This window comes from Mobula birostris, chromosome X (genome assembly GCF_030028105.1).
Source record: "Mobula birostris isolate sMobBir1 chromosome X, sMobBir1.hap1, whole genome shotgun sequence".
Classification (NCBI taxonomy): domain Eukaryota; kingdom Metazoa; phylum Chordata; class Chondrichthyes; order Myliobatiformes; family Myliobatidae; genus Mobula; species Mobula birostris.
This window is the reverse complement of record NC_092402.1, coordinates 73,343,405-73,369,934: the sequence shown is the minus strand read 5'-3', so window position 1 is coordinate 73,369,934 and position 26,530 is coordinate 73,343,405. Positions and strand designations below refer to the sequence as shown.

At 42.3% G+C, this 26,530-nt stretch overlaps 2 protein-coding genes across 5 annotated transcripts in view; one reads left to right on the top strand and one right to left on the bottom strand.

The window, feature by feature from the left end:
* Positions 1-6,766, top strand: part of ace (angiotensin I converting enzyme (peptidyl-dipeptidase A) 1) — a 154,925-nt gene extending 148,159 nt beyond the window's left edge. The window contains exons 26-27 of one of the 2 annotated variants that reach the window (XM_072249001.1): positions 152-228; positions 6,308-6,766. In XM_072249001.1, the coding sequence (XP_072105102.1) occupies positions 152-198 (47 nt within the window). In that variant the 3' untranslated portion in view covers positions 199-228; positions 6,308-6,766. The remainder of the gene's footprint in view (positions 1-151; positions 229-6,307) is intronic. The other variant, XM_072249003.1, reaches the window with a different exon arrangement.
* Positions 6,767-8,519: 1,753 nt separating this feature from the next.
* LOC140191719 (solute carrier family 15 member 1-like) overlaps positions 8,520-26,530 on the bottom strand; it is a 152,194-nt gene continuing 134,183 nt past the window's right edge. For all 3 annotated transcript variants that reach the window (XM_072249394.1, XM_072249395.1, XM_072249396.1), the window contains 9 exons: positions 23,817-23,898; positions 23,495-23,611; positions 21,323-21,493; positions 19,257-19,303; positions 18,470-18,604; positions 17,161-17,281; positions 13,117-13,248; positions 10,123-10,230; positions 8,520-9,040 (listed from right to left, as the gene is read on the bottom strand). In XM_072249394.1, coding sequence (XP_072105495.1) covers positions 8,855-9,040; positions 10,123-10,230; positions 13,117-13,248; positions 17,161-17,281; positions 18,470-18,604; positions 19,257-19,303; positions 21,323-21,493; positions 23,495-23,611; positions 23,817-23,898 — 1,099 coding nt within the window. In that variant the 3' untranslated portion in view covers positions 8,520-8,854. The remainder of the gene's footprint in view (positions 9,041-10,122; positions 10,231-13,116; positions 13,249-17,160; positions 17,282-18,469; positions 18,605-19,256; positions 19,304-21,322; positions 21,494-23,494; positions 23,612-23,816; positions 23,899-26,530) is intronic.

Below are 26,530 nucleotides of genomic sequence, written 5' to 3'. Positions count from 1 at the left end.
TCATACAGCATGGAAGCAGAGGCTCCAGATGTGTTCCGTTCTTCTTAGGCTCAGACATGTTCTTCTTGACTCCTGAATGCGTGTATGTTAAGGATGGTTGCTGTAATGTGGTGTCAATGCTGTTTTCTAACATGTAATCTCTTTGCTGAAGAAAACAGAAATGTTTCAGGAAGTGGAAAAGAACCTGAGGAGCAGTGAAGTCTCTTGTGAGAAGCAAAAGATAGAATAGTAAGTATCTTGTTTAGTTTCCTGTGAATGTCAATGAAATGAATTTCCAACACCTTGTAGATATCTGGTGGCCAAGCATCCTACCACAGATGATGCATTTCTTGTAGGACAAAAATGAGTGAGATGGCTTTTGGCACCATCATGCAAAAGGGTGCTGAATCACAACAGTTTGAATGTATGGTTAAGGCGGCAGCATGTTCCAAAGACATTTTGGACGAGGACATGACTCAAACAATAATAGGGTAGGCAACCAATCACTTCATCAGAGGGGGAGGTTTTAAGAAGTACCTCAAAGAAGATAGGAGAGCTTGGTGGGTGAAAGGGTTTCAGAATAGTGTTCCAAGGCCTGCAGTCTTGGCAGCTGAAAACACAGGCCTTAGTCTTGGAGTGACTAAAGGTCAGAATTAGAGGAGAGTAAAAATTTCAGAATGCAGAATATTTGTGGGAGATCGCAGAATATTTGTGGGAGATCACAGAATACAGAATGGAAAATGTTAAACTAAGAAGGTATCATCATCATCATTATATGCCATGTTTTATGACATGGGCGATCGTGGTCTTCCATCTGTCTTTCATCTGAGAAGTTCTAAGAAGCTTTTCAAAACTTTTGCCTGTCCATCCCTTGATGTAACACATGAATGTCATATGCTGTCAACCACGACTTTTTCTTCCATTAGTTTTTCACGTCACTGCAAAATGTTTGAGCTTCTCTTTCCTCAATACATGTCCCAGAAATTCCAGCTGCTGTTTCCTGGTTCCTTTTTATTTTGGCTTTTCGCAACACTTACTCATCTGTTATTCTGTCCTTCCACGATATTTTCAACATTCTTCTCAAAAGCCACATCTCTGCAGCTATCATTTTGCTTTGATATTGTCCAACATTCGCTTCCATTTGTTAGTGTGGAATGAATGTAGCACCACAACACTCTGAGTTTCATACCCATAGAAATTATGTTATTCTTTAGTTTCTTGCTCAAGCACTCGAACGTGTATTTAACAACCCTAATCACAAACAAGAGAAAATCTGCAGATGCTGGAAATCCGAGCAACACCCACAAAGGGTTTCGGCCCGAAACGTCAACTGTACTCTTTTCCATAGATGCTGCCTTGCCTGTTGAGTTCCTCCAGCTTTTTGTGTTTAGCAACCCCAGTCCTTCTAATTTCAACATTAACCCCACCATCAGAGGAAGTTTGGATAGGTACATGGATAGTAGGGATATGGAGGGTTATGGTCCTTGTGCAGATCGATGGGAGTAGGCAGTTTAAATGGTTTTGACATGGGCTAGATGGGCCAAAGGGCCTGTTTCTGTGCTGTACTTCTCTATGACTATGACCTTCTATCAGATGTTATCATGCTCCCTAAGTAATTGAACTTCCACATTTTGTTTAAGTGTCTTGTTACCCACTTTCAGTTCATATTTCTGCATTTCTTCTTTGTTACAATCATAAGACCGTAAGACCATACGACATAGGAGCAGAATTAGGCCATCTGACCCATCGAGTCTGCTCTGCCATTCAATCATGCCTGATCCTTCTTTTCTACCTCCTCCTCAACCCCAAATCCCGGCTTTCTCCCCGTAACCTTTGACGCCATGTCCAGTCAAGAACCTATCAATCTCTGCCTTAAATACACCCAACGACCTGACCTCCACAGCTGCATGTGGCAACAAATTCCACAAATTCACCACCCTTTGTCATACGTTCGGTCTTCTTGCAGTTGATACAGATACAGTGGATTGTGATGTATAATTAGTTTAGGTGGAAATAATGAGCTTCAGTGGAAAGAAAAGAAGATGAGGATAGACTCTAGCTCCATCAGCACGTCAAAGGTCCACCGGTGCATTACAGTAAAGCAAAGCATGAGTGGTAAAAAATCAAAAACATGCAGCAAGAGAAATGCAATTATCACGGGAGATTTTAATCTGCATTATTGATTGAATTATTCAAACTGATAAGAGCGCCATTTAAGAATATGTGGAGTGCACAAGGAATTCTTTCTTAGAACAATCCATTGTGGAATTCACTTGGGGGACAGGCAGTTTTAGATTTGATCACTTGTAGTAAGGGAGAATTGATGAACGATTTTGTAGTTAAACATCTTCTATGGAGTAGAAAGCAGAGAATAGAAAAATCCAGGTACATTGTGTAAACAAATACTCCAGGATCTAAACTGTCCTCAATTTAATAATGATAGTTACAACAAGAATGGAAGTTGTATGGATTGGACTAGCTAAACAGACAAAATGAAAGGATGAGAAGAGGCAGCTAGTTCATAATACCTAGCAGAAATTTATCTCAATAAGAAAGAGGAAGTCACTGAGAAAGATAAACCCATATTGGTCCTCATTTTAAAAATGCAAACACGAGGAATTCTGCAGAGGCTGGAAATTCAAGCAACACACATCAAAGTTTCTGGTGAACGCAGCAGGCCAGGCAGCATCTCTAGGAAGAGGTACAGTCGACGTTTCAGGCCGAGACCCTTCGTCAGGACTAACTGAAGGAAGAGTGAGTATGAGACTTGAAAGTGGGAGGGGGAGAGGGGAGATCCAAAATGATAGGAGAAGACAGGAGGGGGAGGGATGGAGCCAAGAGCTGGACAGGTGATTGGCAAAAGGGATATGAGAGGATCATGGGACAGGAGGCCGAGGGAGAAAGAAAAGGGGGAGGGGGGAAGCCCAGAGGATGGGCAAGGGGTATAGTGAGAGGGACAGAGGGAGAAAAAGGAGAGAGAGGAAAAGAATGTGTGTATATAAATAAATAATGGATGGGGTACAAGGGGGAGGTGGGGCATTAGCAGAAGTTTGAGAAGTCAATGAAAAAGGCCGTGCCTCCTCTACTGTAAAGATGAAACCACACTCAGGTTGGAGGAACAACACCTTATATTCCGTCTGGGTAGCCTCCAACCTGATGGCATGAACATTGACTTCTGAAACTTCTGCTAGTGCTCCACCTCCTCCTCGTACCCCAAAGTTATTTATTTATATACACACATTCTTTTTCTCTCTCTCCTTTTTCTCCCTCTGTCCCTCTGACTATACCCCTTGCCCATCCTCTGGGTTCCCTCCCCCCCTTTTCCTCTTTTCTTTCTCCCTGGGTCTCCTGTCCCATGATCCTCTCATATCCCCTTTGCCAATCACCTTTCCAGCTCTTGGCTCCATCCCTCCCCCTCCTGTCTTCTCCTATCATTTTGGATCTCCCCTCCCCCTCCCACTTTCAAATCTCTTACTCACTCTTCCTTCAGTTAGTCCTGACAAAGGGTCTCGGCCCGAAACGTCGACTGTACCTCTTCCTAGAGATGCTGCCTGGCCTGCTGCGTTCACCAGCAACTTTGATGTGTGTTGCTTGGTCCTCATTTATTTACTATCTATATTATTACTTGATTGAGTGTTTTGAGAAGATGATGGTAAAGACTGATGAGGGTAGGGAAAGGGATGTTGTATACATGGACTTTTCTAAATATTTGACAAGCACTTTCATTGTGATTAAAGAACATGGAATCCATGGAAACTCAGTAGATTGGATTCAAAATCTTCATCAGGGATGATACTTGGGCATGTCTGGTCCGGTGGTATTTAAATCCCCATTGTCTGTCCTTCCTGATCGGTTAGTCCTCATGCAATCAGGTTTCCACTGTTCCACCTTGCTTGCTATCGAATTCCAGTTCTTACTTACAGCAAGACCTTCATCTTTGTTAAAATTCTTTTCCTCTAGTTTTATTTCAATACTTCCTTCACCAGGTGGTCCCAAAAGCCATTGGCGCAGCACAGTAGTTTAGTGCCGTCGAAGTCAATCTTATGACCGTTGTGAATGCAATATTCTGCTACCGCCAATTTCTCCAAGTAACTCAAACAGTGCTCCTTGACACAGGTTTCCGCCATGCATCCCATCTGGCTGATATACACTGCTCTGCATTCACAAGAATACCTGTACCTGGCTGGAAGCTTGAGAAGAGTTTATTCGTCATATATGCCAGGAAAACACTAGATCCTTTTTTTTTTACAATACATGTACTCGTGCATGTGACATTAAACTTGACATTGACTTTATTTGGACTGGAGGTCTGTGGCCAGTGGTGTTCCACAAGGATCAGAGCTGGAACCTCTGTTGTTTGATATATGTAAATGACTCAGATGAAAACATGGATTGGTTGATTTGTAAGTTTGCAATGACACAAACATTTTTAGATAGTGATGAATGTTGCTAGAGGATTTAGTAGGATATAGACCAGTTAGAAATGTGGACAGATATCTTTCCAAATTTTTTCCAAGAGAGGGCAGGACCAGAACATATGAGTCAAAGAGGCCACCTCAGAGTGACATCTGTCACAAATAGGATTTATATGGGAGTAAAAATGAGTCAGCAGTTTTGCATTTCGATTTACAACCCCATCCTATTACGGCAATTGTTGGTTTGCCAATGATGGAAAACAGCTCTTTATCTTCTTCAGCCTGTCATTTGATTGCATTTGTTACATTAATGGCCAGAAGGTCCATTTTATTGAATTGGAAAGAGACCAATCCTCCTACTACATTTCAATGGTTTTCCCAAACTATATCATGTTTAAATTTAGAAAAAATCAGAAGTGTCATTTTTGATCCTTCGGTTAAATTTGAAGAGACTTGGAAGCCATTTATTCAACATTTTCATATGATGTAGTTTGACCTTTCCAAATCCTTTTTATTAACTTAGAATATATGAATAGAGGAGTGGAGTTTACGACATTGATGAATGTATTCAATCTAATATGGTTTTTTTTCGGGGGTTTTTCTTTGTGATATATGTGATATATTTTTTTTTCTCTTCATGATTAATTATCTCAAGAGTTTGGAAGTTTATTACACTTGTACTACTTGTAGTTTCTCTTGTGTATGTTTATTATCAATAATGTAATTCCAATCTCTTTGTATCACTATGGTTATTATGTTTATGAACTTGAAAACTAATAAAAAGATTAAAAAAAAAATGTGGACAGAGAAATAGCAGATGGAGTTTAATCAAGCAGGGGTAAGGTGTTGCACTTTGGGAAGTCAAATGTTAGAAGAAATTATACAGTAAATGGCAGGACATATGGAGATATTGATCTACTGAGGAACCTTGTGGTGCAAGTCCTTAGCTTCCTGAATGTGGTAAACAAAAATAGACAGGGAGTAAAGAAAGTCAGCATGTTGAGTATAAAAGTTGGGAAGTCATGTTGTGGCTCTATAAAATTTGGTAATCCACTTTGGAGTATTGTGTACAGTTCTGGTCACACATAGCAGAAAAGACGTGGGGGCTTTGGAGACGGTGCAGAAGAGATTCACCGGAATATTGCCTAGATTGGCTGTGAGGTGAGGTTGGACAGACTTTGATTGATTACGCTGGAGCATTGGAGGGGTAACATGAAAGAAGTACATAAAATTATGAGAGCATAGATAGGGTAGATTAATATTTTTCCCAAATACTAGAGGGCTTAGCTTTATGATGAGGGGAGGAAGCTTAAAGAATATTTACAAGGCTTTTATTTTTGCACAGAGAGTGGACAATAGAGTCTCCCTGGAACATGCTGCCAGGGAAAATAGTAGAAGCAGATATGATAACAACATTTGAGAGGCATTTAGACAGGTACATGAGTAGGCGGGGAATGGAAGGATGCATACCATGAGGAGTCAGATGGGATTAGTTTGGATTGGTATCATGGTTCTCACAGACGTCGCAGGCCGAAGAACCTGTTCCTGTGCTACGTTCTCTGTTCTATGAGGGGGACTGAGTGTAATGTTTCTATGTTTGCATGAAAATAGGTGGTGAGGCATGCTGCAATGAGAATACTTGAGTTCTGTGCAATTTTGATGGGCAAAAGCTGGGCTAACAGAGTTCAATATAGAGAAATATGAGGTTTGGTAGGGGAAATCAAAGGGTAGACAATGAGAGAGACTGCAAAGGGACTGCATGAATCACAAGAAATTAGCAGGCAGGTACAACAAGCAATAAAGAGGGCAAAAGTGGGGAGGAGATAATGATAACGCCAGAAGGCAACTTCTTCAAGTTTATCTGCAAAACAGTTTAAAATGTTATCTTTAATGTCTCTTCTTTCCTTTTCAAGGTGGCTGGGGTTCTGTTGGAGTCTGTGATCTATAGCTGCACTCAAACTACGGTTCTTCATGGCAGTGGGTTCCCACCCTTGGAGCCCACTGAGTGGTCTAGCGTTTTCAATATCTCCAGGAGCGGCCTGGAAGGTGTGCTCCTTTGGGGTGTGGCTCTGCAACCCTGTGGATGACTCAATTCCTCGCCGGTGTCACTGACTGAAGTGTCTCAGGAGATCAGAACATCGAGACAGTGGGTGCAGCTGTCAAAGGCTTCTGCACTCAAGCAATCTCTTTCTCTCTCTCTCTCTCTATCGATCGATGGTGAGAGAGAGTTTGCTGCTGATTCTCAAGTCAGAAAAACTTGAAACAAAGCGACGCCGCAGACTGTTACAGAGAACCAGTGAGCTGTTGGTCTCCCTCTTGCTGTGGCAGGAGTGATACCTCTCTCTCCCTCATCAGTGAGAGGAGGAGGAGGAGGAGGAGGAGGAGGAGGAGGAGGAGGAGAGAGAGAGAGAGAGAGAGAGAGAGAGAGAGAGAGAGAGAGAGAGAGGGAGGGAGAGGGAGAAGAGAGAGAGAGAGAGAGAGAGAGAGAGAGAGAGAGAGAGAGAGAGAGAGAGAGAGAGAGAGAGAGAGAGAGAGAGAGAGAGAGAGAGAGAGAGAGAGAGAGAGAGAGAGAGAGAGAGAGAGAGAGAGAGAGAGAGAGAGAGAGAGAGCGCGCGCGCGCGCTTGTGGGATGTTGAACTGTTGGAATGAACAGCAGTTTTTTTGATGGACTTTAGATCATGGTCTCTTTGGGGGCTTTGCTTTTGCTTTCATGGTAGATAGGGGCTTTTGCTTTCTGCTGGAACAAGTGGGGGAAGGATTGATGCCTTGCTGCTTCTTGTACGTGGGTGGTGGGAGTGGGACTTCAGGGTTCTAATGTTTTTGTGTCATTCATTCTTTGGGGTTTTTTTTTCTGTTTCGTGGACATCTGTGAAGAGTAAGAATTTCAGGTTGTATATTGTATACATTCTCTGATATTAAATAGAACTACTGAACCATTAAAAAGGCATTTATGTTTTGTTGCTGGATACTGGAATTTAAAATCTGAGAAGAATTTCTACTCAGGCTATATCCTGCAAGGTTGTATATTGTTTCAGATTCTATACTTAAAAGTCAGTGTTCAAGTTGTCAAGTCTGATGTTTGAATGTTTAATCTGGCAACTGTTGTTTTAAATCTATTTTGAATATGCAGCATAGATCTATACTAATTAATATTAACAAAAATCTAACCAAGATCTAAAGTTAACTCAGATCCGTTCTAACATGTTAATAGATTATAATATTAATTAGCTAACAGTAACTAACAGGGCAACCTTTGCAATCTTGGCTGACAGCATTTCAGACTTTGGAAATGTGGAATACTGGCAATTCTCGGAACCCTGCATAGCCAGGGGCATCCCTATAATTAAAAAGGGGCAGTTTGCCAGCTCATAATCAGGAATAATTTCTGTCATCTGAATTTTTGATAATATGACAGCAGTCGAGTCTCAAGGGTGCCAGACAAAACAGTTTCAATATGTAGTAACTGATTCTCACCTAATTCTGAGCTAATACTCAGCTAATTCCTAGGATGAAAAGATTGTACTAACATGAATAACTAAGAAATTTACTGAGTAAATTTCTTCGTTGTTCATGTTGGAATAATCTTTCACTCACCATAAAATACCCAGTCTCTGACGCTTCTTGGTATTAATTAATACAACTGGTTCAGTTGAACTTTAAGTTGTTGGTGATCCTCCATAGGATGCTGATGTTGCAGCATGTGCCAACAGTAATACCAATTAATATTGAGAGAAGGTCAGTAAATTCTCTCTTATCGGTTGGCACTTTGGTGGTGTGAGCACTACTTGCCAGCTTTCAGCCTCTACCTGAGCCTTGCTACATGATGGGATGGACTGTTTCATTTGCTGAGGAGCTGGGAATGGAACTGAACACTGTGCAGCCATCAGTGAACATCCCACTCCTGACCTGCTGTTGGAAGGAAGGTCACTGATAAACAGCTGACGATGGCTCGGACTGGGACATTGCCTTGAGGGACTCATTGGCTACCTTCATCAGCACCAGTTAATGATAATGAAGCAATACTGAAAATCTCCAGAGCAACTTTTGTATCACTGAACACATTGAGTTTATTGCTCATATCAAGCCAAAACAAAAGTTAGAACTTGACGATTGCAGATTTCTGCTGTGGTTGTACAGTCACTGGATCTCATCTGCTGTACCAGATCCAGACGGCAAACATTATGTTCAACATCAAGTTTCAATCAAAGTGAACACTTAGCTGAGGTCAGTGAAAATATTGCTTAAGATTAACAAATATCATGGAGTCCTACTCACACACACACGCACAGACTCTCACACACTCGCACAGACACACACACACTCGCAGACACACACACTCGCACAGACACACACACACTCGCACAGACACACACACTCGCACAGACACATACACTCGCACAGACACACACACACAAACTGTGCAGACTTCCATTAGTGTAGCTCCTTGGTTTCGTGAGGAGCTATCTGTTTTCCTCTTTGTCTGAGTAAAGTGAAGGTGGTTTTAAGTCCGAATTCAGTCCATCAGATTCACTCGCATTGTCTGTGCCTTCGGTGTCAATCGGTTGATATTTATAAGATCTTGATGTGGCAAAGAAGATGAGTGAAATCAGTCCCATGAGTGCGGCAAACACGAAGAACTCCACTGCCTGTTTCCAGGAGAGAAAGGAGGAAACCTTTATTAGTGAAATCAAGAATCTGGGCCAGGCATCTTGCCCAGGATACCAACTTGTTGAGCCCCATCTGTCTACCAAGTTTCATGACTTTGTGATGTTGGTGGAAACCAGAGCTCCCATAAGAAATCTATCAGTCATCCTGCTTTAGAGTAAGGGGGCCTAGAAATTCAGATGTGCAGCAGTTTTCTTAACTCATGACACTGAGGTGTGCAGTCTGCTTCCTGGGACATGCACTGAGACTACTGCCATCAACTCAGATGAAGAGGCCCCATAATCTGCACATCTTCTAGGGACTGGAGCTCCCCCTGACCAGACAATGAACATTCACTAACCCAAGAAGTGCTGGCAGGGTCTCTAGATGATATGTCTCAGGCAAAGGAATTAAGGTGAAACGTTTCTACGTGGATCAGAGATAAGAGGGGCAAAAAGGCGAGTTTGTTAAAAATAAACAAAATAAGCATAAATGAGTCTTTACTGATTGGAAAACCTACTGAGTAGTGCACCACAGAGATTGGAGCTCACCTTTTTACAATTAATGTAAAAGCCAAAGAAATGGTTGCTAAATTTACTGATAACACACAAGTAGTTCGGAAAATATATTGTAAAGATGACACCAGGTAGGTCAAGTATGTGAGACAAAAGCTGGTAATAAAGTACAGTGTGGGAAAAATGTAAAATCACCCATTCTGGCAAGAAAAGAATAATAAAGTGTGTATCAAAAGAGGCATTGAGTATCTCCAGATATGTACATCACATTTAGCAGTAAGATGAAAAGAAATTTCTTCTCCCAGAAGTGAATGAATCTGTGGAATTCTCTACTATAGAAAGCTGTGGAGGATAGAACACTGAATATACTTAAGAAGGAGAAAGGTAGACTTCTAGATACAAAAGGGTATGGGGAAAGAGAGTGGGGATATAGTATTGAGATATAGAGAGCTAGGCCTGGTCATATGGAAAGGTGGTTTGCTCGAGGGTCAAATACCTGGTCTTATTTCAATTTCATAGGTTATGTTTTGTGAAGCATTTTGTATCTCGGGTGAGCCTGGAGCACATACCTGGTTCTTTATTATTGTACTCTCTGCAATTATCACAACGATGAGATTTCCCACACCTTGGATAGCAAACCAGGCTGCTGTCGTCACGGACCTCATGGAGGACGGTGCCTGCAACACAACCCAACAAGTCACCTGTAAATTATCCCATTGAATTATGCCTGTGGGAGAGGGTACCTTCCAGCCTCTGGAATTGGCTCTGCCTCATAATCATGTCACAGTGATCTGCCCCCAGCACCTCTGCCTCAAATCCCTTAATACCCCCATCTGTAACCTCAGTTGTGAAATCACCTGTTGACCAACATCCCCACCAAAGGGGAAAAGACTCCTATAACACTTTATAGGAGTGTTGTTTCCTTCTGTTTAGTATAGAACCTGCTGATCATTATAAGTACATGAATTGAGAAAAGCCATGATACAGACGCTCCTTCCTTCTCACAGAATTGCATCACTCACTGTTCTGTTGTCAGTTTTCACTTTTAAAACTTTCCCATGTGCCTTCTACTGCAGAGTCCTGCAGTGGGTAACCATTTTGCTGCAGTTTAAATCAATGCTGGTTACTTTGTGCCTCCCAACCATTGAGCACAGCTCCATGAAATGGCGTCACAGGAAAGCAGCATCCATCATCGGGAACCCCACCACCCAGCCCATGCTCTCTTCTTGCTGCTGCCATCGGGAAGGTGGTACAGGAGCCTCAGGACTCACACCACCAGGTTCAAGAACAGTTACCATCCTGCAACCATCAGCCTCTTGAACTAAGGGGATAACTGATTTCACTTGCCCATCCATTGTGATGTTCCCACAACCAATGATCTCACTTTAAGGACTCTTTATCTCATGTTCTCATCACTTATTGCTATTTATTTATATTTGCATTTTCACAGTTTGTTGTCTTCTGCACTCTGGTTGATCTTTCAATAATCCTGTTATAGTCTCTACCCTATAGATTTGCTGAGTATGCTCACAAGAAAATGAATCTCAGAGTCTATATGGTGACATATATGTACTTTGATAATAAAGTTTACTTTGAACTTTGAATAACCAGAATAAATCTGAATTGGGATAAAGAAACTGAAAACAAAATTGGGCCCTGCATAAATATAAAACTTATCTGCCAATCAGAAACTGGCCATTTGAACTGCATTTCTATCACTCCCAATTTAAAACATAAACTTGCAGACTTCATTACCCTCCAGGCTTCAGTATCGGTAGCAATGGCAGCAAAGGAGCTCAGTGAGAAATTTCCCTTGTTCCTTAAACATGAACTCACTCACTCATCGCCACAGATCGGGTCTGTTGATGATTTGAGTGGAAACAAGTGTTCAGAACTGGGTCCAAGTGGCAGCTGAGCCTCTTTTCATGTTCAGTAGCAGTAGCTGAAGATGAATTCTAGCCCCATGTCTCCACTAAATGACATTGTAATAGCCCCTGCTTAGGTTGTGTATCAATGTATACAATATGGTGAAGCATTCTATCAACTGGTCTAAAGCAGCATTGATGGAGTGTCTACAATGCACTTTACAGACTTCCACACGTTCGAACTATTACTCAAAGGAGGACTGCAAGATTCCTGGATCTCACCCCTTGAACTTCTCCAAGGCACTGCAAGCATTGAAAAAAATACCGTGCTTGGATGGTTTTGATATAGCTCTGCTCCTGTGTCCTGTTTGTAACCAGAACAGCTCATAAATCAAAATGCACCACCACCCAGCGATATACTTAAATAAAAACTTTGGCTACCCCAGGGTAATATGGGTTAAACCAGACCATTAATCGAAACCATTCAGATTCGCCATGAACCAAGTTTGCACAAGGCAGAAAATTGTATATTGCAGCCCCACCACATCTAACAGATCCTTCCTGCCTGTCTCCCAAATGTTCATTGTACATAAATTGGATATTCATAACCTGGAGAGGATCTGTCGAGTACTCAATCCCCACCTCCCAAAATTTAGGATAAAATAATAAAATGGATGTGTCAAAAAAAAAATCAGGAGCTTTCCTTGAGGTCAAACGTGAAATAAACAAATCTTTTTGTTTATCTGTTTTCCCCTCAAAGAAAGAGTTCAAAAAATGAGGTGCGCCAAAACTATTTTGAGACCCTTCTTGCCTGTAGCCAGTCAATGTTATCTGTAGTCCCCAGATTTGAATGAATTGACTTTATTTCTTACATCCTTCACATACATGAGGAGTAAAAATCTTTACGTTACATCTCCATCTAAATGTGCAATGTGCAATCATAGTAATTAATAATAATTTATAATAAATAGAACAGTCAATGTAACATAGAGTACACTCAAATCAGTGTGGGTTAATCAGTCTGATGGCTTGGTGGAGGAAGCTGTCCTGGAGCCTGTTGGTCCTGGCTTTTATGCTGCGGTACCACTTCCTGGATGGCAGCAGCCGGAATAGATTGTGCTTGGGGTGACTCGGGTCCCTAATGATCCTACGGGCCCTTTTTACACACCTGTCTTTGTAAATGTCCTGAATCATGGGAAGTTCACAACTACAGATGTGCTGGGCTGTCCGCACCACCCTCTGCAGAGTCCTGTGATTAAGGGGGGTACAGTTCCCATACCAGCAGTGAAGCAGCCAGTCAGGATGCTCTCAATTGTGCCCCTGTAGAAAGTTCTTAGGATTTGGGGGCCCATATCAAATTGTGAATGAAATACAACCAGCATGACATGGGGTGTTCTATGCTTATAATGCAGGCTAGGGTTACACAACCTGAAAGGCCAACCTCAGATTAACTGTGACTAATCAAACAAGGTTAAAAGCTGAACAATTCATCCTATGCAGATATGTAGGTGAAATTCCAAAAACTGCAACTTTTTCCAAAGAGCTTTTAACCCAGAACTAAAATACCAAGGAGATGCTCAAAGGGAGGGTACTGGCTGGACTTGGCGCCTGGTTGATGTGCCTGATAATGAAGACACCATCTGATCGATGTGAGTAACTTTAGGAGGCCCAATAACTCTGTGAGTTAAAGCTTTTTACCTGAGTATAAGCCAAGTGCAGACCAGGCACCACAAACAGTATCTCAGATATTGCGAGTACCAGGTACTGAGGAATCTGCCACATCACCGAGACCATCTTTGGCCAACTGTCAATGAGCAACTGCATGGTGACCTGACAAAAAGAAAAATCATTACTTGTAGTATTTATTTATTAAGAGATACAGCACAGTAATAGGTCCTTCTGGCCCAATGAGCCCTCACTGCCCAATTGCACCCATGTGACCAATTAACCTAATTATCCATATGTTTTTGGCCTGTGGGAGGAAACTGGAGCACCCGGAGGAAACCCATGTGGTCACGGGGAGATCATACAAACTTCTCACAGACAGTGGTGGGAATTGAACCCGGGGCCATAATAGTATTATACAGACTGCTACGCTACCATCCCCTCCCAAAGTACATAAGTATATGAAAGGAAGATGGTCAGGTGAAAGCCGTCAGCAGCCTAGAACATAGAACATAGAAGAGTACATCCTAGGACAGGCCTTTCAGCCCATAAAGTTGTCCCAAACTAATTAAACAAACGACTCCAAATTAATCTAATCCCTCTTTCCCACACATTGATCATATCCGTCCCTTCTCTGCATAATCGTGTGCCTATCAAAGTTCAAGTTCATAGTTCATTTATTTTCAGAGTATGTATAATTTATACAACCTTGAGGTACATCTCCTCACAGGCGCCACAAAACAAAGAAACACAGTAGAACCCATTAAAAAAAGACAGTCAAACGCCCAATGTGCAGAAAAAAAACAAATCATGCAAACAATAAAAGTAAACAAATAGCATTCAGAACTGAAGTTCACAAAAGTATGTCCACAGACATGAAGTTAACAGCCGATCCAGTAGCCCGTTAGTTGCAGGCCACAGCTTTAGTTCAGCGCAGAGATGAGTAAACCTCGCAGAGCAGTGAGCTGAACTGGCCTATTGCTCACCTCCGGTCTCAACACCCTGACCTTTTCAGTCTGGCCCGGCGCTTAAATCATCCATACCTCAGGTTGTTCCCTGCTCTCAGGCCTGGGTCCTGTTGCTTTGGTACGCTCTCGGGCCCAGACCCAGGCCTGTCTACCCCATACCCAACCTTTCCAATTCAACCCAGTGCTTAAATCGATCAAAGCCCTGGTCTTTCCCTGCTCTCGGGCCCAGGCTCCATATCAACTCTGCCTCACCCCCACTTGCCTTGTCTCTAAGAGTCTTTTAAATGCCCCTTTGTTGTCTGCCTCTGCCATCACCCCAAGCAGTGCATTCCAGATCCCCACAACTCTGTGACTCATGCATCTCCTTTATACTCTCACCTTAAATACATACCCTATTGTTTTAGACTTTTCAATTGTAGCTAAAAGATATTGACTGTCTACTCTATCTACGCCTCACATAACTTGATCTGTAGAGAACAGCAACAGGGGTATAGAAACAAAGCTTCAGTACTAGACTACACATGTTCTAAAAGTAAAACAGTCCCACAAAGGCTGTGGACAATTTAATGGTCAATAGGAGGAGGGTGGTCCAAAAATATCCCCATCCCCAACAAGAGTGAACTTAGTGTGTGTGTGCTCTGGAGACAAGGTTGAAAAATTCACTATCATGTTCACTCAGGAGTGCTCACCTCAGCCTCCTCCCAAGATCCTCACTGTCAGATGTCAGTTTCCAGTCAATTTGATTCGCCCCACGGCAAGAAAGAGTTGAGAGCACTGGATACAGCAAAGGTTTTTGGCCAGACATCAGCCCAGCTATTAGAATGAAGATCTGTACTCCAGAACTAGATGCACCTCTACCCAAGCTGTTCCTGTACAGTAACATCACCAGTGGATGCCCAGAAATATGGAAAATTACCCAGGTAAGGCTACAAAATGCAGGACAAATCCAATCTAATTACTCTCCAATCTGGCTCCTCTCATTCAGCAGCAAAGTGATGGAAAGTGTCATCACTGGCTCTGTCAAATAAAGGGAAGAAACTCCAACAGCTGCCAATTGATTACCTACTTGTGCTTTGCCAACACCACACAGTCTAAACATCCTCAAAGTCTCTGTACAAACATGAACCAAAGAGCTGAATTCTACAGGAAAGTTTGGAGTGACTGCATTTGTTAGAGAGTGACGTGTGGATGACCTAGTCAGACTGATGTCAATGGCCATCAAAAGGAAAGTATTCCAGAGTTTGAGGTCATACCTCGCACAAAGGAAGATGGCTGTGGCTGTTGCCATTCAACCAGCACACCCCCAGAAGAACAAGCAGAAGGTCCTTATGCAATTAGTTTCATTATCTAAATCAAGCACGTTCAGGAGTGGGAGTGTTCACAAATGATTGCACAGTGTTCAATTCTGTTCAGAGCTCCACAGGAAATGAAGCAGCCCATACCTCTGTGGAGCAAAGCCTTGATAACCTTCAGCCAAAGAGCTCGTAGGTGGCAAGCAATATTCATATCTCATACGTTCCAGGCAACAACCATCTCCAACAAAAGAAGATACAACCACCTACCATTAAAGTTCAAAGGGATTACCATCTCAGTTCACCAACATCATTGTTATGAGTTCATCATTGACCGGAAACATAACTAGATCGGGGAAGTGGTTTACACCCTACAAGGAGCCAATCAACCTTTATGGTATCAAAAACAAGTTCTCCCAGGAGTTACCAACAATGGTCACACTTAACCAAGTTTCCCCACAATGCTTTGAAGGGAGTTTTGTGCAGGGAGTGATACCACCTGTACTGAATGGGATTCGATTGGATTGGCTTGTTAATACCTCATGGATAGAGATACAGTTAAAAGCTTTGTTTTGCATGTCATTTGGACAGATCATGCACAATAAAATTATATCAAAAAGAAAGGCAGAATGTAGAATATAATGCTGCAGTTACAAAGAAAGTGCAGTGCAGGTAGACAAGTAAAGGGCAAGGGCCACAACAAGGTTGATCTGGAGATGAAGAGTTCAAGGTTTCATTCTACTCTATTTGCCAGACCCTTGTTCACTCACTTAGTCTATCTATATATCTCTACAGACTCTCAGCATCCTCTGACAATGTTGGTAAATGTGAGGTCAGCCATTTCGGAAGGAAACTAGAAAATCAGATTATTATTTAAATGGTGAAAGATTGCAGCATGCTGTTGTGCAGAGCGATTTGGGTTAGTTTGTGCATTAATCACAAGAAGTTAGTTTGCAGGTTATCAAGATGGCAAATGGAATGTTAGCCTCCATTACTGGAGGTGCTGAATTTAAGAGCAGGGAGTTAAGCTGCAACTATACAGGTGAGGTCACACCTGGAGTACCGAGTGCACTTCTGGTCTCCTTACTTGAGGAAAGATATACTGGCTTTAGAGGAACTGCAGGGGAGGTTCACCAGGTTGATTTTGGAGATGAAGGTGTCAACCTATGAGGAGAGATTCAATTCAGAAGAATGAGAGGGGATCTTATCAGAATATATAAAATTATGAAAGGGATAGAAAGATAGAGCCTGGAAAATTGTTTCCACTGGTAAGTGAGACTAGAACTAGGGAACGTAGCCTCAAGATTTGGGAGATTATATTTAGGATGGAGATGAGGAGAAACTGCTTTTCCCAGTGAGTAATGAATCTGGAATTTTTGCTTAAGGAAGCAGTAGAAACTACCTCATTAAATATATATGAGACACGATTAGATAGATTTTTGCACAGCGGGGGTTAAGGGTTAAGGGGGAAAGACAGGTAGGTGGAGTTGAGTCAGCTGAACCAGATCAACCATGATCTTATTGAATGACGGAGCAGGCTTGACGGGCCAGATGGCCGACTCCTTTCCTATTTCTTATTCCTTCTTTCATCTTTTGGCATATAAGAAGGTCGTTCAAGCATCTGATTACTAGCAATGCTACTAAAATGCTAGCAAGTATTAGTACCTTTTACCCAATAGAAGAGAAGACAAAAGAGTTGGAACATGAACATGAAACTTGAGGCATTTAAGGAGAATTGAAGATACAGTAAATTAAAGATGACATTGTCAAATATACCATGAGGAAGCTATGCATATCATTCCCTTAACTATACTTACATTCGCTGTGTTGTTTGCTTGATGGAGAACAATTGTATAAACTCCACCTTCCCTCAGCGCCACCTCTCCCCCGACAGGCAAAAAGCTGAGCCCAGCCTCCTGTGACAGCCCTAAAGAGCACCTGAGGTAAACGAAAAGCACACAGGACATGGTTGGGGCAAAGGCTAAGATTAAAAGTGACCTAAATGATGACATTAAAATGCACACGGTCCAGAATTAGCATCATTTGACAAGGAAATAGTCTTCTATTTTTGTGAGTGATTGTGTTTTGAATGTGTAAAAGTCTCTCAGTATGAATATGCGTGGGTTTGATACTTGCTTATCTTGACACACTGAATCCATACCACTCCCAGGGAAGCAATCCCATCAGTCCCACTATCTTATCTCCCTATAACCCTGCACTTTATACTCTCTCACATGCTCTTCAACATACTTTGGAGTCTTTTACTGCTTACCTGCACTAAGGGGCAATTTACAGTTACCAGCTAAACTGCTGTCATGACTTTGGGATGTGGGAGGAAACTGGAGGTGGTGGGGGCAGGGAGGGGGTGCCCAGAGAATTTCTGAAAGAGCCTGCAAACTCCACACAATAGCTAGGATCAGGATTACACCTGGGTGTGCGGAGCTGCAAGTCACAGTGCATGTGAGTTTCTAGATTGTCTGATCAAGGAGGTATGCAGGAATCGGGAATGTTTAATCCTTGAGAATACTCCAATTGCTAAGAATCAAGATTTGGCAAAGTTTGAGAGTGAGGATCTTGGCACCTTTAATTCATCTCACAGAACGTAGGTGTAACTGAGAAGTCCAGGATTTCATGTCATCTATATTGTAAGTAGAGGTTATTCCACCACACTGCAATATGACTTGTCGATGGAAAGACTCAGAGTCAAGTGGTGAGTCACGCACACTTCTATACGTTTTTAAGATCTAACTAGAGAAACATCAGACAGGAACAGGACATCATTCAAAGCAAGAAGGGGCAAATTAACTAAATGAACCATAACTGGGCGAGGGCATAGGAGATAAACCCGGTTCAATGCTCAAACTATATGGCAAGAAGGGAAGATTATCCCAACATTCCCAAAAACATATGATCAAACACAATTACAAAAGGCATAGGAAAATGAACAAAGAAATCTCCAAATATAAAGAATGGAGAACTATGGGAGCATTGTAGGATATGAAAGCTGGAGCCACCAGCGGTGGGAAAAGCGCCTTCACAAGAGGACAGGGACATATTTAAGCAGAAGACATTCACAGTTCAATCAGAATAGAAAATAAGAATGAAAATTCATGCCATCAATCTCACCTGCTTAGTTGCACAAATGTGTAGTTTGATACGACAGATGGCATTACAGCGAAATCTTCAACAGTATCTGGTTTGCACATCAATCTCACAGTTCTGTTGTGGCTCATTGATGCTGTTCCCAGCAGGAGCAAGATCCTATAGAAGATGGATTGTAATTATAGCAGCGCCTCATAAAATAGGTCAGTCCTGCAGATCTAACCAGTGGTTGGCTAATGAGCTGCATGGCCTAATGGGCCTAACTCCAGCAGACAACCATCTTGGATCCTTACCATACAATTCCAGTGAACAACTGGTGCCAATCAAGTCCCCAGAAATTATCTGTCTGTCAGGGTATAACAATTTTAAGCTACATCAAAGCCCAAAAGTCCCATGAATAGCAATGATGGAAGTGGGTATTTGGTGAGTAAGGACCCAGCAAATATTCTGTGGAGCCAGGAGACCTCCAGGCAGTTGGGATGACTGGAATAATTGGATCAGCCACGATCGAATGGCAGAGCAGACTCGAAGGGCCGAAAGGCCTACTTCTGCTTCTGTATCTTATGGTCTTATGGTCTTAAAATGTAGCTTGAGTTTAACAAATTTCGAAAGGCCTTCTAACGGGCTATGACTGGGTGTACAGCTCAAGATCCTGATGTGCGAATTGAAGCTTCGCATTTTTTTCCAGGCTTCACAATTCCAAGCAGTTTTCAAAGTCAGAAATGGATACCATGTAACACACCAGTGTATGCAGGGGTCTTTTGCTATGTGACTGGCAGGATGTTAACACCTCCAGGTGCAGCAAACATACCGAACAAGTGCTAAGTTATCCAAAATCTTCATATTGTTGTCAGGAATCTGTAGGGATATAAATAATCACAAACATTTCTGCAATACTGAAGCCAAAATTCTACAATTAATCATCTACACCTGTGTAATTTTGTAACATAGAACAGTACCGCCCTTTGGCCCACAATATTATGCTGACCTTTTAACCTGCACTAAGATCAATCTAATCCCCCCCCCATTGCCCTCCATTTTTTCTATCATCTATATGTCCATCTAAGAGTTTCTTAAATGCCCCTAATGTATCTTCCTTTACCACCACTTCTGGCAGGGCATTCCATGCAATCACTACTCTCTCTGTAAAAAAATTTATCTTTGGCACATCCCTATACTTTCCTCCAGACATCTTAAAATTACCATGTCCCCTCATATTAGCCATTTCCACCCTGGGAATAAAATAAGTCTCTGGCTATCCACTTGAACTATTCCCCTTATCATCCTGTATTCTTTTATTAAGTCACCTCCCATCCATCTTCACTCCAGAGAGAAAAGCCCTAGCTTATTCAACTTATCCTCATGAAATATGCTCTCTAATCCAGACAGCATCCTGGTACATCTTTGCCCATTATACTCAAAGATTGTTAGTAATGGAAATGGGATACTGTCCAGTTCAATTACAGAGGCACCTTTAAATATCTCACAATCGGGTGCAACATAATTTAGATGCAAAAAGAATCTCTGTTGACACTGGACCATGATACACTCCCAAAGGAGGAGCTGAGCTATGGTCAGATACTGAGTAACAGTCAGTCAACATAATCCCATCAAACATACCTTAATAGGGTCTTGCACAGGATGAATTACATTTTAAATCTCCCTCTACATCATGTCTCCCAAGTCTGTGCCAGTATCTCTTTTGGATAAAACAAGTTGCCAGTCAGAGGTACAAGTAATGCCCATGTGTGGTTGAATTGAATGGCCTGTCCTCAAAGCCTCACCAGTCCCACAAGTCCATATGACATAGAAGCAGAATTAAGCCAATCCTTAATTCAGACCATCAAGTCTGCTCTGTCATTCCATCATGGCCGATTTATTATCCCTCTCAACCCCATTCTCCGGCCTTCTTGCCATAACCTCTGATGCCCTGACCAATCAAGAACCACTGCTTTAAATATACTCAATGACTTGGCCTGCACAGCCATTCATGGCAATGAATTGCGCTGATTCACTCCCATCTGGCTAAAGAAATTCCTCCTCATGTCCATTCCAATTGAATGTCCCTCTATTCTGAGGCTGTTCCTTCTGGCCCTTGACTCCTCCCACTGTAGGAAACATCCTCTCCACATCCACTCTATCTAGGTCTTTCATATTCAATAGGTTTCACACACAAGATCACACAAGACAAAGGAGCAGAAGTAGGCCATTCGGCCCATCAAGTCTGCTCCGCCACTCCACCATGAGCTAAACTATTCTCCCATCTAGTTCCAATTTCCAGCTTTTTCCCCATATCCCTTGATACCCTGACTAATTAGATACCTATCAATCTTCTCCTTAAACACCCTCAATGATCGGGCCTCCATAGCTGTATGTGGCAACAAATTCCATAAATCCACAACCCTCTGGCTAAAAAAATTTTTCTTCATCTCTATTTTAAATGGGTACCCTCTAATTCTAAGACTGTGGCCCCTTTTTGAGGTTTGAAAGAGATCGCCCCCCCCCCACCATTCTTCTGAACTCCAGCAAGTACAGGGCCAGAGCAATCAATTTATACTTTAACCCTTTCATTCCCAGAATGATTTTCATGAACCTCCTCTGGACCCTCTCCAATGCCAGTACATTTTTTCTTAGACAAGGGGCTCAATTCTGCTCACAATACTCCAAGTGTGGTCTGATCAATGCCTTATAAAGCCTCAGCCCACATTTATACCACTGGAGCCTTGCATAATAAGAAAACCTGAGTTCCCTTTTGGGATTAGTCTTTAAGCTTATGCAGTGTATAGAATGACTAAGCTAGAAACCAATACCTAATCTATCATTTGTACAAATCCTTTTTTTTTTGTCATTCTATCTTTGCCCATTCATCCCGCTCACCTGTTCAACAGTTAATTCCCTAGTTTTGAGATCTTGCATGATGAAGAGGGTACTTCTGGCCCCTAGGCCCATTGTGAAGTTGATGCTTTCTGACAACGGAGGCACTAAGCAGTGCATAGGAGCGATGTGCAGTGGGTAAGGATCGATGGGCACAGGATAGTGGGGAGATAGCTGGAACAAACAATTATTTAAATCAGTTATTTGCAGTTTGCTTTTTGTGTTTATCGTAGCCTGGCCCATACAGTGTTGGTACATATTAAGGTGAAGGACCACAGAAAATGTGGCAGAACTTTACAGAGAAGAACGCTGAGTGTTCTCCTCACAATGAGGGTTATTCTGAGGTGGTCATACTTCTCTGTCTCTGAGTGTCTTGAGAATAGGACACCTGACGACATTTCAGAGACAAGCAGAGTTGCCTAGGAATTCCACAACACTCTGAGGAACGTACTGCTCAGCCCTCAGACACATATCCAAGGGTGAAGTTGATATATCTCTGCTCTTCTCAAAGTCCATCATCAGCACACCCTTGTGTTGAGGAAGCATCAGAGATCAGAATATTGGAAGTACATGTGATTCTCTCCAGAAGTTGTCCAGGTGGGGCAGGTTATCCACCCTGATGGAAATCGGATAAGCATCTGGCTCTTGAACCAGAGAGGATAACCTCACTTGCCCCATCACTGAACTGTTCCCACAACCTATGGACTCACATTCAAGGACTCTTCATCTCATGTTCTCGATATTGATTGCTTATTTGTTTATTTATTTATTTATTTATTTTGTATTTGCACAGTTTGTTGCCTTTTGCACACTGATTGTCCACCCTGTTAGTGAGGTCTTCCACTGATTCTATTATGGCAATTGGATTTATTGAGTATGCCCACAAAAGATGAATCTCACAGTTGTATATGGTGATATATACACATGTTGATAATAAATTTACTTTGAACTTTACTAAACATGCCATCAGGAAAGAGTTATTGCATCTCAGTGAGGCAGCTAACCTCAACTCTCCAGAGGAACATCAACCTTCTATTCTGCCTCAATGACTACCCAGGGAAATCCAGGTGTTGAGACCGGTGGCTTTCCAAAGGGCTTTGCATTGATGGTGACTGTTTCCACAGCCCCCCCCCCCCACCCCGACACTCACTCTGCAGATCAACATTGTAGAACAGCCACTGGAGACACATTTGTATGGATTATGAAACAAAGATGACAGGAAGCTCAAAACAATGGATCAGAGTTCAACATAAAGCCCAACTCTTCATGGCTTTGGATCTAGCTGCCAAAACATTCCAAAATCCAGCTAAATACTAACTTCATACAATAAATTAGTTTTTCTAACCCCTATCCAAGAGCTGACCTTCAGCAGATCAGTGTTGGGGCCAAAGAAAGGAACTTCAGTCCCCCAACACACAACCCTTCACCATCCCCAACCCGCTCCATGTCATTCTGAGCCTGATCCAGGGAATGTAACCATAATTTTGAGTAAATACAATGCGTGTAGAAAATTGTCCTCTGCACTCTGTCCCAAATGCACAATGTAGTTCTCTATGAGCTCTTCAGAAATTAAGTTCAATGGAAATTAATTTCAGAGACAAACTCAACGTGCATGTTTCCACATTGTGCACACAACAAAAAATGGATTTCTATTTCTGTGTGTTTTCAAATCTGCCCAAAACCACAGTGCGTTCCTCCTTTACATTTCATCTGCAACATTTCTTGTCTACAATGGTTCATGCAATCGCTTTCAAACTGAGCAAGGTGAGTCATTTTATAAAGAGATTATGGGGTGATTGAATAGCAATTCTTAAAACTGTGAGAAGTTTTGATATAGGAACATCCAAAAATCAGCGGTATAAACATAAAATAGCTACCAACAATTTTACTCATGTTGGAGAAACTTGTCTCACACAGAGTGATACATTTGCTAATAGATGAGATGATCAGTGGAGATGGATTTTAGAGAAGCTGCACAAAGACAAGGTGAGGAAGGAGTGGAATATGATGGTTGGGTGAGAGGAATTAGGTTGTATAGAGCATAGCATGATTCCCATCAACTCCATTCCCAACATCCTATCAGGCCGTCCTTTCCAAATCACAGTCAGTACATATGGTTCCTTGTAAATTATCTCAAGTGATTGTACAGGAAGCTACAATGTAAATCATTCTTACCATGTGTTGATCCATCACAAAATGATTTTCCAAAAAATCAACGTTAAGTTTACAAAACGCTCCATTATAAATTTTCAGATTTGTCACACCGTCTGGCTGAGGTAGAACCTGCCACTTCTGTGAAAGAAATCCAAAGATCAGAATTTCTCAAAAAGGTTAAAGTCTCTCCTCTCTGCTGAGAGATGCCTCTGCAGCTCACCGCCATCCTTCCCAACCCCATCCCCATCTTTCCCATCCCCATCCCCATATTTCCCATCCAAACCAAAAAATTCAGAAGTGAAAGTTAGAAGCTGAGCAGTAGCTTCCTGCTTCCTTGCCTCACCTGAATTTGCAACTGGACAATCCCAGCGATCAAGAATGCAACAACAGCTCCAAACAGACCAATAGACATCCTTGCAACTGGGCTGTAAAATGACAGCAAACCAGAGAGGGTTAAAAACCAGAAGCAGAGAGGGGTAAACAGGATAAACAAAGGAAACAGAGTGAATGAGAGAGAAGGAGAAAGAGAGAGACAGAGAAAAGAGAAAGGGAAAGATAGAGAGAGAGAGAGAGAGAGAGAGAGAGAACTGGGCAGCAGAAATAAAGAGATGATTATTAGTCCCAGTGAGAAAGAGAGAGACATAGCTGAACAGCGAAATAGAGAGAGAAAACTAGTCATGGAAAGAGAAATAAATGATGGAACTTCAGAGAAAGAAAGCAAAAGACTGAAATACTAGAAGCAAGAGAAATAGGGAATTTTTAGAAGAGTGGAAGAAAGAAGCATAAAAATCGGAGAGAGGAGTGAAGGAGAAAAATAAGTATCAGAACCAGAGGGAATGAAGGGGGGGGGGGGGGGGAGAAGGGGAGAAAGAGAGAAAGAGAGAGAGAGAGAGAGAGAAGTAAATATCTGAATCAAAGAAAGAAAGACAGGAAGAGAGAAAATAAGTATTAGGACCAGGTAGAAAAGAAAAGTGAGAGAAAGAGGGAGAGAGAGAGAAAGTTCAGAAGTAGAGTAAGAGATAGTGGGAAGATAGAACATCAAGGTCTTAGGAAGGGTAGAGAGAATGTTTCAGCAGGACTGTTAACTTAGTGAATGGTGGGAGTGGTTTTCGCACATCCCATATCTCATACATTCAAATATTAATGTCAGTTTCAAATAGATTGAATGTGCCTTCCCCCATGATGGCCACACCATAGAATTTTCTGTATATTGTTGAAATCCCATCCTAGCCAAAGGACATGAAAATGAGGAAGGAATTCATAGCTATTAGCCTTTCATCAACATGAGGGATAGTCTAGATGTGATGAGTCATAAGTAGACTATGGGAGGTGGGTGGAGGGAGGGGGAGTGGAGAGGTGGAGAAAGGATGCGGTGTGACCAGTTCTCCAGAGGGGAAGGACCAACACCCTGTTAGATTCACAAATTCATAGAATTATACAATACAGAAACAAGCCGTTTGACCCAATCTAGCCATGCTGACCAAGGTGCCTATCATCCTATCAAAGATGTGTTTGGTCCATATCCCTCTAAGCCTTTCCTATTCATGAACCTGTCCAAATATCTTTCAAACATTATTATTGTACCTGCCTTAATCATTTCCCCTGACAGCTTGTTCCATGTACCCACCATCTTCTATGTGGAGAAACTTGCTCCTCAGACACCTTTTAAACCTTTCCCCTCTCGCCTTAAATCTGATCCCTCTAATTTTAGACTTCCTTACCGTGGGACAAAGATTGTGACCATTCACCTTATCCACGCCCCTCATAATTTTTTTAACCTCTATCATTTCACCCCTCAGACTCCTTTGCTCGAGAGAAAACAGTCCCCAACCTGTCCAATCTCTCCTTATGACTCAAAGGCTCCAGTCCTGGCAACATCCATGCAAACCTTTCCTGTACCCTCTCTAGTTTAATCACATCTTTCTTGTGGTCATGCAGTCAGAATTGAATGCAATACTCCAAGTGGGATCTAACAGCTTTAACATGATGCTGCTAATCAATGAAGGCAAGCTTGTCACCACCCTGTCTACCTGTGTTGCTACTTTCAAGGGAGTATGTGCTTGTACCCCCAAGATTCTCCGATCAGCAACACTCCTCAGGGCCCGAGCACTCACTGTATCTTGCCCTGCTTCAATTTCCCAAAATCTAACACTTCACACTTGTCTGGCTTAGATTCCATAATCTATTTCTTGGCCCACTTTTCCAGTTGATCCTGATTCTGTTGTAACCATAGGAAACATCTTTCACTTTCACTTTCCATTACACCACCAATTTTGGTGTCATCTGAGAACTTAGTGATCATACCTCGAACATTCTCATCCAAACAACAGGAAACCCAGTAGGCACGGCACCAGTTCCATTCTTGAATACCCAGATGGGCCAGATATTTGTACCAGACAATGCAAGTGAGGTACAAAGAAGGCCCTGGTTTCTGCCATCATACTCCAGATCACTGCCATCATTGTCCAGGACTCCAGTACTGGAAAGAGCTGAGTACCACACACCCTTCCAAGCTGATGAACATGCATGTCAAGATCTGAACATGCACGTCAAGATCAGAAAGCCTGAACGTGGTGTCTACCGGCATAGGAAAGCCAAGTTCCAAATGTCATGCATTTGCGCAGAATCAGAAGCTCCCATTTTCCAAGGTGGAGATGGTAGTCAGTCAGTCTCCACATTCATGGACCCAACCATCATTTAGCTCAACTGGCTGGAAGTTCATGACAATGCAAGTGAGGTACAAAGAAGGCCCTGGTTTCTGCCATCATACTCCAGATCACTGCCATCATTGTCCAGGACTCCAGTTCTGGAAGGAGCTGAGCACCACGCACCCTTCCAAGTTGCTCTGTGGAAGATTGCTAGGTCACGTTATGCCTCCCCTTGGAGCAGCAGCAAGGCACCATAGAGAAGGATGAATCTCCTGCCCTCCCTGCATTGGCAGTCAATGATACCCTTACAGCCATCAGTCTGCTAACCAACTTCTCTCACTCGCAGCAAGATAATGCCATCTAAAGCCAATTATATTGCCCAGAATATCTAGGGGTGATCCTTCATATT